Consider the following 18,773-nt stretch of genomic DNA (forward strand, 5'->3'; position numbering starts at 1 on the left):
GTAGTGTATTGTTATACATACTGCCAGTATTGACCACAATAGGATGCTGTATGGGTGGAGTAGGACATCGCATGCCCATGCTGCTACGTGTTGTTGCAATCAGCCTCTCACACTGGACCTAGAAAAGCAAAACGACAAAATGAGTGAATTTTTAGACAATATCTATAATATTTATCTTAGTCACTCACTAGTCTACTCCTTAATTCAGTAGTAGTGTTTGCAACACTTCTGAGCGTCTCCAGCGCCTTCTCCATAGCAGCTTTCTCAGCAGTGCGAGCCCCGAGCAGAGCACCCAGCTGGCTTTTCTCTTTAGTCAGCTGGAAGTTGTTCTCGCTCAGGCTGTTCAAGGCCTGCTGCAGCTCCTGCACAACATCCTGGTGGTTACTGGTCCAAAGCAACTCCTTTTTAGTAGATCAAAATAAACGTGGCTCACCTTGACTCGCTTCTCCTCGGCGGACTTCTCGGGCTGCCCGTAGATGAGGAAGAGCACCAGGCTGACGATGATGAGGGACTGGATGAGGGAGGAGAAGAAGAAAACGATCCTCATGTAGTAGCCGCAGCTCTTCCCTTTCGGTTTGTGCAGAGGCTCCCTGGCCTCCAGGCCAAACTTGGCCCGAGAGTAGCTGGAGCTGTACATGACGTTTGGGGGCCAAATGCCGGCTTTTCCTTCAAATCTAAAACAGGAAGATTTGTGGAGGAGCCTTCCAGTGTGAGGTTGTGCCAAGAAGCACGTATGTAAACAAAAGAGTGTGGGGAGACGAGTGGGGGTCATGTTTATAAATGCTGCTGGGGGCACACTTCCAGTCCATTCTGGCCCAGCCCTCACCTCCCTCCTCCCTCCTTAGCGACCTCTGTCACATTTACAGCCTCAACCTACGCATACTTAAAGTCATTACTACAAAAATAGACACTTGGGAATGGAAAAGTCAGCAAGCGTGCTGTCAGTCAACCTTGGTTGTCGATGTCTATTGTCATTTTTAGGCAGGAAAAACGTTGGGAATAAGGAAACATTCTTGGGATTATAGAGCTGCGCCTCCCAAGACAGACAGTAGCCATATTTAACGTGTTATACCAGCAAGCACTAACTTTGTTATGCAATATATTAGTGGTTCTCAAACTTTTTTCCACCAAGTACCACCTTAGAAAACACTTGGCTCTCCAAGTACCACCATAATGACCAACATTAAAATACAGTAACGTAGTAGGCCTAAGTATTCATCAAAAACAAGGCAGAGTATATTTAATATTTTGGCCACTGTATTATTACATAGTTTGAACAGTAACGCTGAATATAGGAAAATAAAACACTGTACTTTACTCAAGTGATTCTTTGGCGTACCACAGTTTGAATATATCATTCATGACCTATAGGCCTGTATGTATGATTAAAGTCTTGCTGGTATAAAAGACATATTTATGGCATAATTAAGTTCAGTTTTTTAATCACCAAAATACAAGGGTGTGAGCACACATCTTGGAAGTTTTTCAATATCAAAGTATAACTTTTGTTTGGATTTGTTTTGCATTATTAGTACCGGTACTTGTATTATGCACATTTGGGAGAAAAAGTGTTTTTAGATAAGAGGAGTTTCTTGCTAATTGTTATGCTTTAAGTTACAAGCATCCCCGCCATTAACCTGACTCTCGCCAGATCCTTGTAGTTGGCTGAGCTCCACACAAGGATCGGGGACTTCTCAATAGGAGATGTATTGCAGAAGGCGGGGCCTTGTAAATAAATCATTGTATGTGATTGGATAAAGCACTTGTCCGTTATCTTGAGTGACGTGCTACTTCAAGCACTCACATGGAAATCAACCCGTAACGCTGATGAGAGCGACTCTGGGAAATCCAAAACAGAACAGCCGACATGTTGGATAACGACAGAGCGAAAAGTAAGAGAACTTTTACTGAAACAACGCAGCAATGTCAGCAGCCCATCGATGTCGCAAAACAGTTGCAATAGCAGAATCAATGTCAGCACACGACTCCTCGCTGCGTGCCGCCATTGTTGTTTGAATCAAACAGTCGCTTCGGCGCTACGTCACATCTATGCCCGCCCGGCGATCCTGATTGGTTCATTATATTTTGCTATCTTGAAGGAGTTTGCAATGCCCTCGAGCCCAGATCCTTGTGTGGAGCTCAGCGAACTACAAGGATCTGGCGAGAGTCAGGTTACCACGCCATTATTTGGCGTAGCAAATGTCAACCACCTAAGATCCGCCTAAAACGGGGGTAGGGAATCTGTGGCTCTTTTGATGACTGCATGTGGCTCTCAGATAAATCTTAGCTGACATTGCTTAACACGATAAGTAATGAATAATTCCGCTGGTAATCACAGTTTTAAAAATAACGTTCAAAATATAAAACATTCTCATGCATTTTATTCCATCCATCCGTTTTCTACCCAACCTGTTCAAGAAGTCGCATAAATGGTAAGAAGTATTTTATTTATTATTGGTTAGCTTCAGAATAACAATAGTATTAAAAATAATAAGATACTTATTATACTCTTAAAATGTTGGTCTTACTTAAAAATGCACGCATTTAGTTGTATTCAGTGTCAAAAAATATTGTATGTCTCTCACGGAAATACATTTTAAAAATATTTGGCTTTCATGGCTCTCTCAGCCAAAACGGTTAAACCCCTGGCCTAAAACATCGGGTCTTACTCGTCAGCATTAGCTTATAGCTAGAGATCGACATAACTTTGTTTTTCAACCTTTGGAAGAAAGACAGTGTGAAGGACAGTGCTGAGAAGAAGTGGAAATATATTAATTGAGTTAAAGAAATGATCAACTTGGCAAAGGAATTTGAGAGTATCACTGCTAGTCTGCACCATACCGGAGCAGAATGAGTCGAACGCCAGCCAAGGATGTAAACGTTATATCTAAACGGTGAACATTTATTCATGAAAATATGTAAAAAGCTTCTGATGTTGTCTGACTGAGTTGTTGGTAGTCAGTGTTGGGACTAACGCGTTACAAAGTAACGGCGTTATTTTCGGCAGTAACTAGTAGTCTAATGCGTTGTTTTTTATATTCAGTAACTCAGTTACCGTTACTACATGATGCGTTACTGCGTTATTTTTTATGTAGTATCGGCTAGAAACTAAGAAGATCTGATTGTGTTTTATTGGAGAGCTGCGGTGTCGTCCTTCTGATTCTTCCTGTGTCACAACGGGAAGAAGAGAAGAGGCGCGCTGTGTGTGTGTGTTTACTAACAAGACATGGCGGACCCGCAGTCGAGATTCTTAACATGGAGATATTCTCACTACTTTTATTTTGTCGAGCACAAAGAAGAGAACATTTTAGTTAAATGTAAGTTGTGTCTTGGATCAAAGAACCCATCTACTGCCCAAAACAGCAATTCAAATCTGCTGAAACAGCTACAAAAGCAACATGCTTCGACGAAGCTAGTAAAGAGAGACACATTCTGATGCCACTTCACCTTCACCTCCACCTAAGGATTTTAACGGAGGGACCGCTAGCCAGGACAACATTGATAGAGCTATTGCAGCGTATGTGCTAGAAGACATGCAGACTATTTATAGAGTGGAGTCACCCGCTTTCAGGCAGCTAATTAGCATGATACCGGCGTCAAACAGCCAATGGCACGGAAAACATTTTCCAAGTACCTGGACAGTGAGTACATAAAAATGGAAAGCGAGCTAAAGAAAACACTCCAAACTCTGCCTCTGCTCATCATTCATCACTGAAAGTACACACACTCTGTGAATTATCTTATATACTCTTTCATTCTAGACTTCTAGAGTATTTGATTATCACATCACTCTAAATGTATAGACTATAAAGTTCACAAACATAATGAGGGATCCTAGTGGGCCAGGCCAATCTTTCCTTCTCTCTAAACTAAAACTGGGGAAATGTGTAGAGTGTTCTGGGCTTCAGTACAGTGTTGATCTCCTGAAGGCATGATTTTATTTCACAATTCCTTGAGAGAAAAAAATGCCTGGTTAAGCCTTGTGTGTTTGTCATGTGTACCTTCCTTGGGTGAAGCCAGGTTTACAGCTACAGTATGTTGTTATTATGCTGTTTGTTACTTATGTATGTTATGTTGCAGCTATTTAAAATAGTTTTGTCAATTTGTTCTGGCCTGAAATAAATTGGCCCTTTGAAACATATCTTTGTGTGTTGTATGTAGACCACATTGCTTAGCAGAGTTCTGTGATGCAAATGCATGTCAAGTTGATCAACAGATTGTATTATTCTCCAGTGCAATAACAGTACTGAAATTAAGGCTAAAAGGGCATTAATGGGAGCTTTAAAAAAAAAAAAAAAGAAATGAAGAAGTAACTAGTTACTTTTCACAGTAACGCATTACTTTTTGGTGTAAAGAACTGAGTTAGTAACCGAGTTACTTTTGAAATAAAGTAACTAGTAACTAACTAGTTACTGGTTTTCAGTAACTAACCCAACACTGTTTGTAGTACATTCTATTGCGTTGTTTTTTCATACAATATTTATTCTCTAAAAGTTAGTTTTTCTTATTAAAAGGTTACATTTCCGTTACACTTTTAAAAATTGGGCTGTTTTGGTTGGGAGGGCCAAACACCAATTGCTTTCAATTCATCCCAGTTGGAGATGCTGTTCTGAGCTCAAAAACATCGCAAATGATTTGCCACTTGCCAAGATTTTAATTTTTCCCACAGAAATGTTCCTGGTTTTAAAAGCTCTTTCCTAATTTTTAGTCATTGACTGTACATCATAATGTTAATTTTAGCATGAATAATTATATTCGGTCTATTCTAGTTTAAAAATGTTATAATTGAGACAGTAACTATTTAAACAGGATATTTCACCTTTACACTCCTTTAATCCAATATAGTAATGCTGCATGAGGCTGAGCCAATTAGTGGCCACAATACTGAACAACATGCTCTGATTGGCTTGGTCTCCTCCAGTGGCCAATTTTGATATTTTTCATTTATTTAGCCATGTTTATGCTTGAAAATGCATTATTTAGGCAAAAAATAGATAGAATAAGCTTAAGAAAAAAATCCACGATAGACTGAAGCCCAAAAGATGTGTACTGGAATGATATGTTTTAGTGTGATTTTAGGTACAATGTGTAAAGAAAAATAGCTGTACAGATACAAATGTGAGGTTGTACTGGGGGAAAAAAAGCAACCCAGACAAGATAAATCGTTTTTAAGGTGTAATTAAAAAACAAAAAAGTATGTAGAACTGCTCAATTCTACCTCAAATCCATAAGTAAAGTGGTTTTAGTGTGTTTCATGCACATGAGTTGCTGGGATGCCTAAATGTTAGTTAAACTGGTAATGTTGCATTGTTAACACTAAACATGAAATATATCTGTGAAAATAATTGAAGCTTCATTAGATGGGGAGGGAATTCCTCAGCACAGCGGCCAGACTGTAGGGAGAAAATAAGAAAAGAGCATATCCTGTTCCAAGCCAGCACGGAAAGGGGTCATAGCAGTGGAGGAGTGAAGGAATTAAAACAATAGGGAGCTGTCATTCTTGAGGAATAACAAATTCTCCCTGCAGTACAGAATCACGCTGTTATCTGCAGCAATGAGGGTGGAAAAAGGGGAAAGGTCTTTTGGGCCTCAAGCTTTCCTGCTCCCTATTGTCTCGCTAACAACATGCCCTGTCTGGGGAAAAACCTCAATTATGAAGGCCTATGAGTGACAGAAAGTGAGAAACTATCAGGCTGCCGTTTGTTAGATCCAAAACAGGAAGTAGGACGGATAAGACAAAAAGACTACTTTAGATAAGGGACAAGAGACACATGTCTTTAGCACTCAAGTAATATTCACACCACAAGTAGATAAGAGCGAACATTAATAAATATAACCTTTTTAACGATCATTTTGTCCAATTATCTGAAGAAATGGACACTGATGTGTAAAAGTTGCATTAAGTTTGAAAAGTAGTTTAAAAATAGTATCTCTACAATAAGTAGAATCCACTTGAAATCTGTAATCTACTTTGTATTTTCCATCCTCATTTCTAGGAGACATGCTGCCACCTGCTGGACACTATGTAGACAGCACAGAAACAACTATTTCAAACAAATGAGTTAACCAGTCCGCGATGAAGTGGCGACTTGTCCAGGGTGTACCCCGCCTTCCGCCCGATTGTAGCTGAGATAGGCTCCAGCGCCCCCCGTGACCCCAAAGGGAATAAGCGGTAGAAAATGGATGGATGGATGGATGGAGTTAACCAGTCTGCGATGAGGTGGCGACTTGTCCAGGGTGTACCCCGCCTACCGCCCGAATGCAGCTGAGATAGGCTGCAGCACCCCCCGCGACCCCGAAAGGGACAAGTGGTAGAAAATGGATGGAGTAAAGAACTTTTATCTTTGTAATTTATTGTCTATAAAATGAACATTTTTTGAAGTAAAAATAGATAGTATGTTTACTGCATGGACAGATATTTAATGTAACAATGAAAAAACATGCATTGACGTGTACTGTTGAGCTGTACTGCATCGTAGTGACAGCTGCCACACAATAAGTTTAACCAAACGATCAGAAAGATAATACGATACACTTCTACACTACAGCACAACTACAATAATAAAGATATTGTTAAATTAATACATCTCTGGCAATATCAAAACAGAGCAGTATTATTTGGTAAAGGCAAAACTTTTTTTTTTTTAAAAAGGTATTCGCCGTTTCCTTCAGGACAGCAGTCTATTTGTGGTGGTGGGTTGCGGGGACTATAGCCCCATCCTCTAGCACCTAGATGGAGATTTTGGCCATGACGCAAGTGCATCTACTTTGTAACAGACACTGTCAAAGACTACGTTTACACTGCAGGCCAAAGATGCCCAAATAATTTTTTTTTTTTAAATCTGATTTTCTCCAGCTGACTGTTAACACTGCAAGTAAAATGTTTTTATCAGACTCCAGTGTAAACGTGTATAGCCCCAATGTGGCCTCCACCTCTCTTGCATGCGCACTTCGATAAAGTGAAAACAAAGAAAGTTGACCGGGAGGAAGTCGCTACTATTACAAAATAGAATAAAAGTCGCAACACCTTAAAAATTAGTGTTTTTATGTGAAATAAATTCAAGCGATGTACGAATGGATATATATAGTGTAATATATTTGGGAGGATTCTAATCTTTTAATAGCTGTTAAGTAGAGGAACACAGACATCAGCGTGGATCTACAGGAGCTTTATATTTCATCTCACATGTAAGAAAATGCGGTACAGCGTCAAGTCCGGTTCTTCAACAATCGCCATTTCTTCGGAGTCAAAATATATATTTATGCATTACATATAGCTTGTTATTTGCGCACTACTGACAAGTGATGCACCAAAAATGTGGTCGTCTTTAATAGACGTTGCTCACCGAAACCAGATGTTGTGATGAAATATTCACTTCCGCTGGCGACTGCGTCTTTCCTGGCGCACACAAGTGACGTAGCTTGCCCAAAGCTGACAAAATATCACATTAGGGTTGCATTGCGTTCAGACCGAAGTCACATTTGAAAAGATCAGATTCCAATCGGATTCAGGACTACCTCCTGATGTGGCCTGAATCTGATACTAAAAGATCAGATTTGAAACACTTTGGAGCTTTTAGACTGGCAAAAGAAAATCTGATCTGTGTCATTTGAGGGCAAAAAAATCCAATTTGGTGTGCAGTGTAAACGCAGCCGAAGACAGGAATGTTGAAAGTGAGAAAAAAAACCAAAGTATGTTCAGAAATAGAAAAATAAACTTTCTTCTGTCACTTCATTTTGTCCAGTTTGAAAAAATGTTTTTGAACCGACTGTACAGAGTTTTACCGACAAGCTACATTCACAGATAGTCCCGTTATAATGTGTTTATGAGGGCAAACAGGTTGCGCCAAATCCATTTGTTGCAATCATGTGTTCGTGCGGGAGTAGAACATGACTAAAATAAACCATTTCATTTTTAGTAAAGGTGCAGATGACCACGTAAAAATATTCCACACAGAAAGTACACAACAGTACATTATGCTCCAGTTCACGTCTTTGTTGATTGATTTTGCATACGTGTGTACTGAGGTGGTCTCATCTTGATGTTTTTGTCATTCTTTAAATATTAGCCAGTCTTTAGTCATGAGTAAAACCTACAAGATAAGATAAATCTACGTGTTTTTGGACAATCCCAGTGCCAGTCTATTAATATTCAGTGTGCGTTTGAACCTCACAGAACAAAGTCCTGTTCTAGACTGTGGCCTCCACGTCCTGCATCTCGTCCCCCTCCAAGAGGCTGTAGGACACGTGGCTCTGGAAAGGTCTCTGCAGAGGGTGAGCCAGAAGTTTGGCCATGCAGTTGTGCAGCTCGATGGCAGGGCCGCTCAGAGAAACCTCAAAGCGATAACCCATTCCCTTTGAGTCCAGGTTGCAGAAAGCCGTGTAGTTCTCCTGGAGATAGAAGACATTAAGTTTAGTTGCTGGAAAATGGAAGCATGGGGGAAAAAACTAAAAAGTGGTAATGAACCCTTAGTAGTGCTGGACAATTCATCAAATGTTATTCTTGATTAAAAGGGACAAGCGGCAGAAAATGGATGGATGGACAGATTTCAGTTTTGGTTTCTTACAATCATAAAAGTATTATAATTGGAAAAAAAAAGGAGTATGCGAATTATGTGCATGCAAATTCCTGAGCTTGTAACAGTGAAATGGATGAGTGAGCGTCAAGTCGTCAGCTTGAAGATCAGAACAGCACACTTCTCCCTTCACAATAATAACGCGGTGCGCAACATCAGGTCTGACTGTCTTAACAAAATGAAGGTTTCAAAAAACACCTTACACAAGCACTATATACCGGTACCTAAAAACTTACTGATACATATACAACAGGTCAAAATTGTCCAAAGATGTATTGTATTAAATCTGAGGATGTTTGCATTTAATTAACGGACATTTGTAGGTTTAGATCAGGGGAGTTTCTAAAGACCTTTGAGACAATTGTGATTAAGGGCTGCATAAATACATTTTCACTAAATGATTGATTTTTATAAAATTGTATCTATGACACAAAAAGCACACTCTGTGGTAGTAAAATAATCATAAAAGGTAAAAAAAAACAAGATTCCAAAAAATGTAAATGGAAAAACTGATTTTGTTTCTACATTTGTTTTATCATACTGCAATTATTTTTATTTATTGTTGTTCCTATAATTATGATTTACCCTTTTCTCTATTTGTTACTAATTTATATCCAGTTGTTCTTTTAGAATATATTTAAAGTTGAGATTTGGAGGTACAATAAATGCTAATGTTTTCAAATTAATGAATAATTGTGTTATTAATCATGATTTTAATATCAATCAAAATAATTATTTTTGCCATAATCGTTCAGCCCTAACCCATAGATAACCACAAAGTATTGCACTTCTAATCCCAACAATACATTTAATTATGACCATATTAGTCTTTAAATTATGTACTGTTCGTATTATGCAACCTGAATAGGGATGGGTACCTTTCACAATTGAATCACTAGAGTACCAATTCCCGGTACTTAGGAATAGGTTCCTAGGCACCGGGAATTGGTACTCTTTGGTACTAATTTTCACAAATTTTGTGTGTGTTCAAAAGTGTTAATAAATGTTAATTGTTTAAAAAAATCTCACTTTTTAATGGTACTATGTCCAGTTATCTTGTGTTCTGACACTTTTGTAAGTGCTGTACTGTAATATATTGTAGAGTAGACATGTGCATGCAGTTGCAATTCCAACACGTTAGATTGATTGATTGATTGATTGAGACTTTTATTAGTAGGTTGCACAGTGAAGTACATATTCCGTACAAGTTGCCTGGAGGTGTACTTTTATTGCGGTTTTGAAGGAGGATAGAGATGCCTTTTTTTTTATACCTGTTGGGAGCGCATTCCACATTGATGTGGCATAGAAAGAGAATGAGTTAAGACCTTTGTTAGATCGGAATCTGGGTTTAACGTGGTTAGTAGAGCTCCTCCTGGTGTTGTGGTTATGGCGGTCATATACGTTAAGGAAGTAGTTTGACATGTACTTCGGTATCAGGGAGGTGTAGGCAGTATTGTATAGACTAAGACAGAGTATGGACAACTCTGTTTCAGATGATCTCCTGATTGGTCAAAAGCCCCTCACGTGACTACAGGGCGCCATGTTCCACACCAGTTTGGAGCCGTTGCTAAGCGATACCGCACTTACTCAGACATTTCTTTTAATTGAAGAATGTTTGACATGTAAACATGCACTGTTGTGCAGCATGGGGGCACTCCACTCGCCAAAAATGCAGGAAGTATTTGCATCACATTGAAGAAAATTATGCAAAATAAAGATTAGCTGGGAGGGCTGGATGCTATGAATGAATGAACAGTATCTTTGTGCAAGGTGAGCATCATGTATACATACACATGGGAAACATAGTATATCTGACTCTCAGTAACAGTAAATTAATATACTTTGCCTGACAAAACGTTGATTTAAAATGTTACATTTTTTTGCATGTGTTGCCAAGAATCCAAAGTAAACTAATACATATTGCAGTAAAAAGCAGAATTAAAAGTTCAGTATTCAAGTATGGTGATAAAAAAATCAGAAAGCCATGCAGACAGCAAAACCTATGAAAAATATTTTAAAAAACGAGTAAAAGCACAGACATAGCGCAGTGATTACAAACAACACATTGGAGGCAGCCACCACAGTTGACATACTTCACTCAAAAGTCATAATGGGGGTAATCCTTTTTTTTTGTTAGTTCTGTGTATTTTTTTACCTTTATTGCGCCGTCGGGAGCGTGTTAGACAACTAGCTGGTCACTAAACACTGCATGAATATATACTGCGCAGTGCATCAAACACGGCCGCAAAATTCCCCTGAAATTACACTTTGATTAAATGAAGGTATGTTTTATTGTAAGTTTATGAGACGGAGTAGGTTTAGAACTATAATTACACTTATTATTTTGGTTTATTTCTGTCGGAAAACAAACAGAATTGCATGCATCCTAACAGACATCAGTTGGTACCTATAAAAGTACTGAATTCGGTGAGGACTACAGTTTGGTGTCATTACTGACAAAATGATATTGCAACTAATTGTTGTACAGTCTGCTTACAATCCCAACTACTGTCGAGATGCCCTTGAACAAGGCACCACCCTCATCTTAAGGGAGCAGCATTCTCTTAAGATGATAATATGATGCATGCATCACAATATACCCGAGAGCATTGATGTCTCGCTCTCAGATCCGAATTAGTATGATGAATAAAAAAATGTATATAAAAATAAAAAAGCACTTAAAAGATCTACTCACCCGCCAGCTGGTTTCCTCCCCCTGATCTTCTGCCCCATTGTGTAGGTAGACCACATCGAAGAAAAAATAGGGAGACTGGAGCATCTTCTGAAGGCCAAGAAATAAAAGATGCATGTTGAATTGCGTCAGATGTTAGACTACAGCATGCCAGCAGCACTAACCGTAGGCTACTTGAACAACTACACAAGGACACAACAAAAAAAAGTATTCTTGCCTAAAGTGTTGTTCCTAGTAAGTTAGCTTAAAGCGGGGGTGTCTTTATCCACCGAGGGCTGCATAATGAGAAATAAAAAAGGATGTAGGGGCCTACTTTTATTAAAAAAAAAAAAAAAATTTGTGAAAAGGATTTGGAAAGAAAAAAACCTTCATTCTTGATCAAAATTTTAAGACTTGTAGAAAAATTACATGTTATGTTTCTGTCTATCTGTGTTGGCCCTTCGATGAAGTGGCGACTTGTCCAGGGTGTACCCCGCCTTCCGTCCGATTGTAGCTGAGATAGGCTCCAGCGCCCCCCCGCAACCCCGAAGGGAATAAGCGGTAGAAAATGGATGGATGGATGAAAAATTACAAGAATTTATATTTTGCACTGTTGGATTAAGAAAGGTTTTAAGTAAAGCTTCAAAATGCAAAAATAAGAAATGGGTGTAGGACTATATATCATTTAACTGATAAACTATATGAATCAGTAACTATTAATTTGATTATAAAATAGCTTTGACTTATATTTTGTTGCTTCGATTAATTATTTAGTGAGTGTAACTCGGGGATGTCAAACTTGTTTTCATTAAGGGCCACGTCATAGATATAGCAGCCCTCAGAGGGCTGCTTGTAAAAGTGAATAATATATAAATATATATGTATAAAGTTTCACCTCATGTTATTGTTACACAATTGCCTATGCCAGTAATTTTCAAACTGTGGTACGTGTACCACTAGTGGTACGTAGGCTCCATCTAGTGGTATGCCAAAGAATCACTTGATTAAAGTACAATTTTTGATTTTCCTATATTCAAACAGTCTTACTGTTCAAACTGTGTATAATGTTACAGTGGCCAATAATATTAAATACACTTGTTAAATTAAATATATGCCTTATTTTTAATAAGTACTTAGGCCTACTACGCTTCTGTATTTTAATGTCGGTCATTATTGGATAGTCAAGTGTTTTCTGAGGTGGTACTTGGTGAAAAAGGTTTTATAACCACTACTTTATGCAATAGCTACATCTGTTGATTTTGCTATATAAAACTGGCAGCTGAGATGCCAAAATGTTCCCATAAAATATAAATGGAAGAACGGTGTTGCTGTTTTTACTGTAAAATTTGGGTGACTGAGCTGCCAGTTTTTTTCCATAAAATTCACAGTTGTTTTCACAGTGTATTAATGTAAATAGAAATAACAATATCACAGGTTCTTTAACATAAAAACAGTGTATAATTTGATGGATAATTTGCTATTTAAATATGTATTTTTATTTTAACAAAAATATTTTTGTGAATATGATATTAGTTGCATTTTTGGATAATACAGTTTAAAATATATGCAACTGCATGCAGTACATGTATTGTTTTTGTCGAAATGGAGATAGCTAGAGAAAGATTAAGTACTTTATGGACGCATATTATTTCCAGGCTTTCATGGGCCATGTAAAATGATGTGGCTGGGCAGATCTGGACATCTGTGGTGTAACTAATACAAATTGAACATCCGAATTGAATGGAGTGCCTGGAACTTTATATATGTGGACTTAGTTTTCGTGCGGCCACTGCAATAGAGCACACGAGAGCGGTGGTGTACGTGGGCCATGATTTGTGTGACGGCAAATAGCAGATAGTTTTGTTTTTTTAATTACATTTTTATTAGTGCACACATGTTAAAAGTGAAATGTCAATGTTGATGATGTGCATTTATTAGAAAAAAAACCATTAAAAGCAGAAAATCTTTTTTGGTTTTTAACCCTAAAAAACGCATTGATGGTATTAAGGGTTTTATGCGATAACTCGATTCATGAAAGTAATTGATAAATTTGTGTCTTAATGAACAGCCAATCGGATCCTCCGGCTTACTTCAGGTGAACTTATTTGGGGTGCACCGCTTGACTTTTTTGTTCCATAACTCTCAGGATTTTTTAAGAAATGTAAAATGACTTTCTTACTGCGTCCGACCTCAGCTGCAATGGTACACAGCAAGAAGTCTTGTTTATGCAACTTAACAACCTTGTTCAAAGAGAGGAATTGTTTTACCTATGCCATCAAGAGAGTATAATATTGTGAATATATGACATTGACAATGACATTGAATTCACATTTTGGCTTTTAAAAAGGCTGTGGTTTTAAACTTTTGGTCAGCTGATGAACAGCCTATTCCAGTTTAAGGTTTGTTTGCAATAAGATAGGATAGGTAAGGATAGGCAGTCCCTCGTTTATTGCGGTTAATTGGTACAAGACATGGCCGCGGTATGGGTTTTCCACAAAGTGGGATAATTATTAATAAATCAAATATTTTCATATTTAGAGCATACAAAAACTTTTAAACTTCTCAATACATTTTAAAAAATATTTAGAGCCCTTTAGACATGAAATAACACACATAAAGTCACCTTTACACTCATTTCACCCAATACAGTAGCCTTGAGTATGTCCTACTCTAGATTACAGTACTCACCGGTAGCCTGGAGGTTCCTCCAAGCATCGTTGCTTAGACCGTTACCAGGTCACGATGAGGAAATACTTCATCACATTAATTTCTCTAAATTAGAACTGGGCTTCCTTAAGTGAAGCGTGATATAATGAGTAATCTCATTAAATTGCTAACTTAAAATGTTTGTCTCACTCCCATTTCTTCTTTTTGTATTTTGAAACTCTACCTACAAGCGTCTTAAGATCAAACAGTGTAAAATGTAAATTCTTGCAATTCAACTGGTCTTAAAACTGAGATCTACAGTGTGTGCAATAATGTAACTTTTTGCTGAATTTTTTCCAGTTTTTTCATATGCTATTTCTACAAAAAAATAAAAGCACACTGACAGCCATCTAAAACCAAAGAGCAGGTCAGTAGAACTTACACTGACGGCCTCAGAGGGGTTGAGTTGTAGCTGCCCAGCATGGCGGCTGTAGATGAGCACAGTCCGCACCACGTAAGGAGGCGGCACGGTCTGAATGTTCTCCATCGATGGCAGCTCAATCTTCTGACGACTGTAAAACAGACATCCTACTTAATCACCTTCATATAGAACACCTTAGGCAAAGCAGTGGTGGTTAGAGTACATACATAACATTGAGAAGATCTTCCAGACCTGCAAGACAGTTAAGGCTAAAAAACAACATTTTACAAGTAAGAATGGACTTTGAATGAAAGGATACTGAAAGTCTCGCACACGTTGGTCTCCAGGTCGTATAGACAGCTGCACAGCTCGCGGGGGTCAGAGGTGAAGCCTGACAGCTGAGACAAATGTAGAGTAGAACATTCCGTGAAGACAAATTACATAAATACTGTTGCTCCAAGGTGTCCGTCACTTACCCACATAGCGTCGTCATTGACCACCACCAGAGCAAACTCGTGTCGCTTGTCAATCTTGTGCTTAGTTCTCACAAACATCTCAATCATCTTCTGGGAAATGTTCAGAGCATTTGTTTTGGTCCTGGAGAGGAAGACGCATATTGGAATAACACCTTCACTTGAATCAGGGAGGTGAGCTCTATAAGAAGCTTACCCATTGAAAGACTCCAGCTTTGATAAACACATCTCCTCTGAAAGGTCCAAGCAGATGATCTATTACAGGGAACAGACATGTTGTGGATATCAGGTTTGAAATGTCCGAAACTTTAGAATATTAAGCATCTGCGAACGCTTCAATTAACACATCTAGGGAATAAGCGGTAGAAAATGGATGGATGGATGGATGTTTAACTCTCTGGAAACATTCAATTTGGAATATTCTTCAAAGTCAAACGCGACATAAAAGACCTTAAGTTTTGAAAGGCATAAAAACATTTTGAAATCATTTGTATTTTTATTGCTGATTCCTGTTGTGACGATTCGACTCTCGATTCAACACGATTTTGATTTAAACCAATTCTTGCAATGTATTATTTGGTGTATTAATTACAGTATAATGAAACTTTTTCAAAACAGGTGGTTAAAAAAGCTCCTAGAGTTGCATAAAAATGTAATCGATATGAATCAATTTACAATGGAGATGAATAAGAATTAGGATGTGAATCGATTGTTTGTGTACCCATTGTAAAGGGTGTTATTTCATGTCTAGATGGCTTTCATAATGTAAAAAACAACTTATTTAGAAGGTCACGAACAGGTTTTTCATGCCCTAGCTATGAAAATATTAAATTTATAATGAATGATTATTAACTTATTTCATTTGTCATGGTCATGTCCAGAACCAATCAACAACAATAAACGAGGGACGACTGTAATTGAATAATATATCATTTGATCAAAAGGCCTTCAAATGATTAAATTGAAAAAATAAATAAATAAACATGACATGATTGGTATTTTTGTTTAGGGCTGAGGTTGATTGAGCAATTTGAGCAAAAAAAGTAATTAAAAAAAATAATCCAACATTTTTTAAGCTCTCTGAAAAATGAATGTGGAATGAAGAATTGTGGAATAACTGCCAGTGTATCTATCATACACCTGAATTGGACATTGAAAAGTTAAAATTGAACTTTGAAGAAAAAACCTGTGTGATGGAGTAACAACATTTATGGCCAAAATACAGCAAATACTTACTGAAAGGACAAACAAAGTATCATGAGGTCAGCATCCAGAAGCACTCAGCATGTGCTTTATAATCTTGGTTTTACTGCTCCGATGCTGTTATACTTCCCATACTGCTATAAATGCGGACAGTATTACAACACTGATTATGTTGCTGCTGTGTTGTGGAATACATTAACTACTGACCATCATAAAATGAAGTTGGTATGTGAAATAACACTGAGCCTACCACTTTCTCTGGACAGTTGACCCGAGGAACTCGTATCTGGTACTCTGCTGGTGGAGGTAGAGGGGTTGACAGTGGAGGCAGCTGTTGTGTGGGCTTGGGTCGCTCCTTGGCGGCAGCAGCAGCAGCAAGCTGCATTGGTGTAACAGCAGCAGTAGCAGCCACAGGGGTCACAGTCTGAGCCACAGCTGTGGAGATGCTGGTCGTGGTGGAAGTCGACGGACTGTCGCTGGTCGAGGCCTCGCCTTCGCCCTCGACGCGGCTGCCGACAGCTGGCTGTGAAAGGTTGGGGTTGCCTCCACCTCCAAGACTACCGGTGCTGCTACGACGGTCCTCGGCACCTTCAGGGTTGGAGCGGGTTCGTGGTCGCAGCTCCACCGAGCGCTCCTCTCCATCTGCTGGGCAAGGCTCAGGGGTCTCCATGGACACACAGGCAGCTGAGAGAATGAATGGGAAATAACTTTAGATGGGCGAATGGTGCCTATCTCAGGGCCAACACAGATAGACAGACAACATTCACACTCATATTCACACACTAGGTCCAATTTAGTGTTGCCAATCAACCTATCCCCAGGTGCATGTCTTTCATTATGACTAAATTTAAGACCGATTTATTGTGCTTACGGTGACACTTTTATAAACTTGTACTTAATAATATATTCTATTATTTCATTATATTTATTCTGCTATTGTTTTATGCGCTTTGGTCCAGCTATAGCTGACGTAAAATATTTTACAAATACAGTTTGATGGAATGACTGACTGATACAACTCAGAGGACATAAACCAATGAAATCAAGCAGAGATGTTTATTTTATTTAATCTACGTTTACAAAGACACAACGCTCGATTATGAATGACAGTGTCAGAGAGGTGTTCATTATGTTTAGCATGCATGTCAATGTGATTAGCATTGCTGTTGGAGTTGCGTGAAACTACACAACTGTTTCTAATGTTTGCTTAATTATTTTGACCAAAATACATATATAAGCGGGTCTTTGTTCCGAATAATACCGTTCATTAAACAAATACTATTAGGCCGCACTGGTACATGAACCGTTTAAAAACAGAAAAAGCACACAAGGAAACTCTCGCCTTAAATAGATGAGCAAACTTAGCAGTTAGCATTAGCCAAACTGGCTTGGCATTTTAAAACACACATAATTATTTGGAATAAAATAATGCGTAAACGTACCTGATTTACGGATGAGCGGGTTTTAGGATTTATAAATGGTAAAACTCATTGAAAGCCGCCAAATAAAATTACCTACTAGCAAGTCTTTGTTATGACTTCCGTACCGGAAATGAAGCCACTACACAAAGCATTGTGGGCAATGTAGTTTTAGCATTTTCTTTTTTTCTCTATTGGCGGTCAATATTTACTGTTTCTTCCCTCAGCAGTAGTGTTTACAAATGAAATGTAATAGTCATTTCAATGTCAACAGCTTATGTTTGCTTTGACTTCCATACCAGAAATAATTGTTTTTCAGCGAACAGACAGTGAACGTTACACTGCTTTCTTCGTGTTTATTGGCTGTCAACATTCACCGTTTCTTCCCTCTACAATACATTGTTTGAGAATGAAATAATAGTCATTACAGTATATAGTTATGTTTGAGAATGAAATAATAGTAATTTCAATGTCATAGCAATATACAATAAAGTTTGATCATATTACGCCTATACTGGCTCACCTGCACTGGCTTCCTGTGCACTTAAGATGTGACTTTAAGGTTTTACTACTCACGTATAAAATACTACACGGTCTAGCTCCATCCTATCTTGCCGATTGTACCATATGTCCCGGCAAGAAATCTGCGTTCAAAGAAATCCGGCTTATTAGTGATTCCCAGAGCCCCAAAAAAGTCTGCGGGCTATAGAAGGTTTTCTATTAGGGCTCCAGTACTATGGAATGCCCTCCCGGTAACAGTTAGAGATGCTACCTCAGTAGAAGCATTTAAGTCCCATCTTAAAACTCATTTGTATACTCTAGCCTTTAAATAGACCCCCCTTTTAGACCAGTTGATCTGCCATTTATTTTCTGCTCTGCCCCCCTCTCCGTGGAGTGGAGTGGGGGGGGGGCAGATTCGGTGACCACAGATGAAGAGCTAGCTGTCCAAAGTCGGGACCCAGGGTGGACCACTCATCTGTGCATCAGTTGGGACGTCTCTGCTCAAGATGGTCTCCTGCTGGCCCCACTATGGACTGGACTCTCACGATTATGTTAGATCAGGGCCGGCCCGTGGCATAGGCCGTATAGGCAAATGCTAAGGGCGCCGTCCATCAGGGGGCGCCACGCCAGTGCCACAAATGTTGGAGAAAAAAAAAAAAAAAAAGTTGGTACTATTATTTCTAAATACAAAAAATAATCCCACGTTAATTAAAATGCAAATTAAAGCCTATTTAATAGAAATATTATTTGTTACAACATTACGCCCCCCCCTTCCCCCCGCACGGTGCGCGCCGCCCCCCCCCCTTCCCGTATCATGACTCTTTTTGGACGTCACCACATCAAAAAATCAACACAAGATGTCAA

The 18,773-nt window shown here is 38.7% G+C and overlaps 3 protein-coding genes across 5 annotated transcripts in view; 1 reads left to right on the forward strand and 2 right to left on the reverse strand.

Moving 5' to 3' along the window:
• plvapb (plasmalemma vesicle associated protein b) overlaps nt 1-1,513 on the reverse strand; it is a 10,851-nt gene extending 9,338 nt beyond the window's left edge. The window contains exons 1-3 of the mRNA XM_061975848.2: nt 434-1,513; nt 189-362; nt 22-118 (exon numbers count right to left, since the gene is read on the reverse strand). Of these exons, the coding sequence (XP_061831832.2) occupies nt 22-118; nt 189-362; nt 434-772 (610 nt within the window). The 5' untranslated portion in view covers nt 773-1,513. The remainder of the gene's footprint in view (nt 1-21; nt 119-188; nt 363-433) is intronic.
• gtpbp3 (GTP binding protein 3, mitochondrial) overlaps nt 1-6,363 on the forward strand; it is a 70,393-nt gene extending 64,030 nt beyond the window's left edge. For both annotated transcript variants that reach the window (XM_061975846.2, XM_061975844.2), the window contains exon 12: nt 5,997-6,363. The gene's annotated coding sequence lies outside the window, so the exon portion shown is untranslated. The remainder of the gene's footprint in view (nt 1-5,996) is intronic.
• Nucleotides 6,364-7,153: 790 nt separating this feature from the next.
• babam1 (BRISC and BRCA1 A complex member 1) lies at nt 7,154-17,581 on the reverse strand. 2 transcript variants are annotated; one of them, XM_061975850.2, is made up of 9 exons: nt 17,433-17,581; nt 16,241-16,674; nt 14,984-15,042; nt 14,791-14,911; nt 14,634-14,712; nt 14,542-14,566; nt 14,336-14,465; nt 11,272-11,358; nt 7,154-8,391 (listed from the first exon to the last, which is right to left on the reverse strand). In XM_061975850.2, exons 2-9 carry the CDS (start codon nt 16,658-16,660, stop codon nt 8,191-8,193), a joined length of 1,122 nt encoding a protein of 373 aa, XP_061831834.2. In that variant the 5' UTR covers nt 16,661-16,674; nt 17,433-17,581; the 3' UTR covers nt 7,154-8,190. The 2 variants fall into 2 exon arrangements, with proteins under 2 accessions (XP_061831834.2, XP_061831835.2); XM_061975851.2 differs by having other exon boundaries at nt 17,509-17,565.
• Nucleotides 17,582-18,773: the final 1,192 nt, after the last annotated feature.

The sequence above is a fragment of the Nerophis lumbriciformis genome, linkage group LG14 (assembly GCF_033978685.3).
Source record: "Nerophis lumbriciformis linkage group LG14, RoL_Nlum_v2.1, whole genome shotgun sequence".
In the NCBI taxonomy this organism is placed as follows: Eukaryota; Metazoa; Chordata; class Actinopteri; order Syngnathiformes; family Syngnathidae; genus Nerophis; species Nerophis lumbriciformis.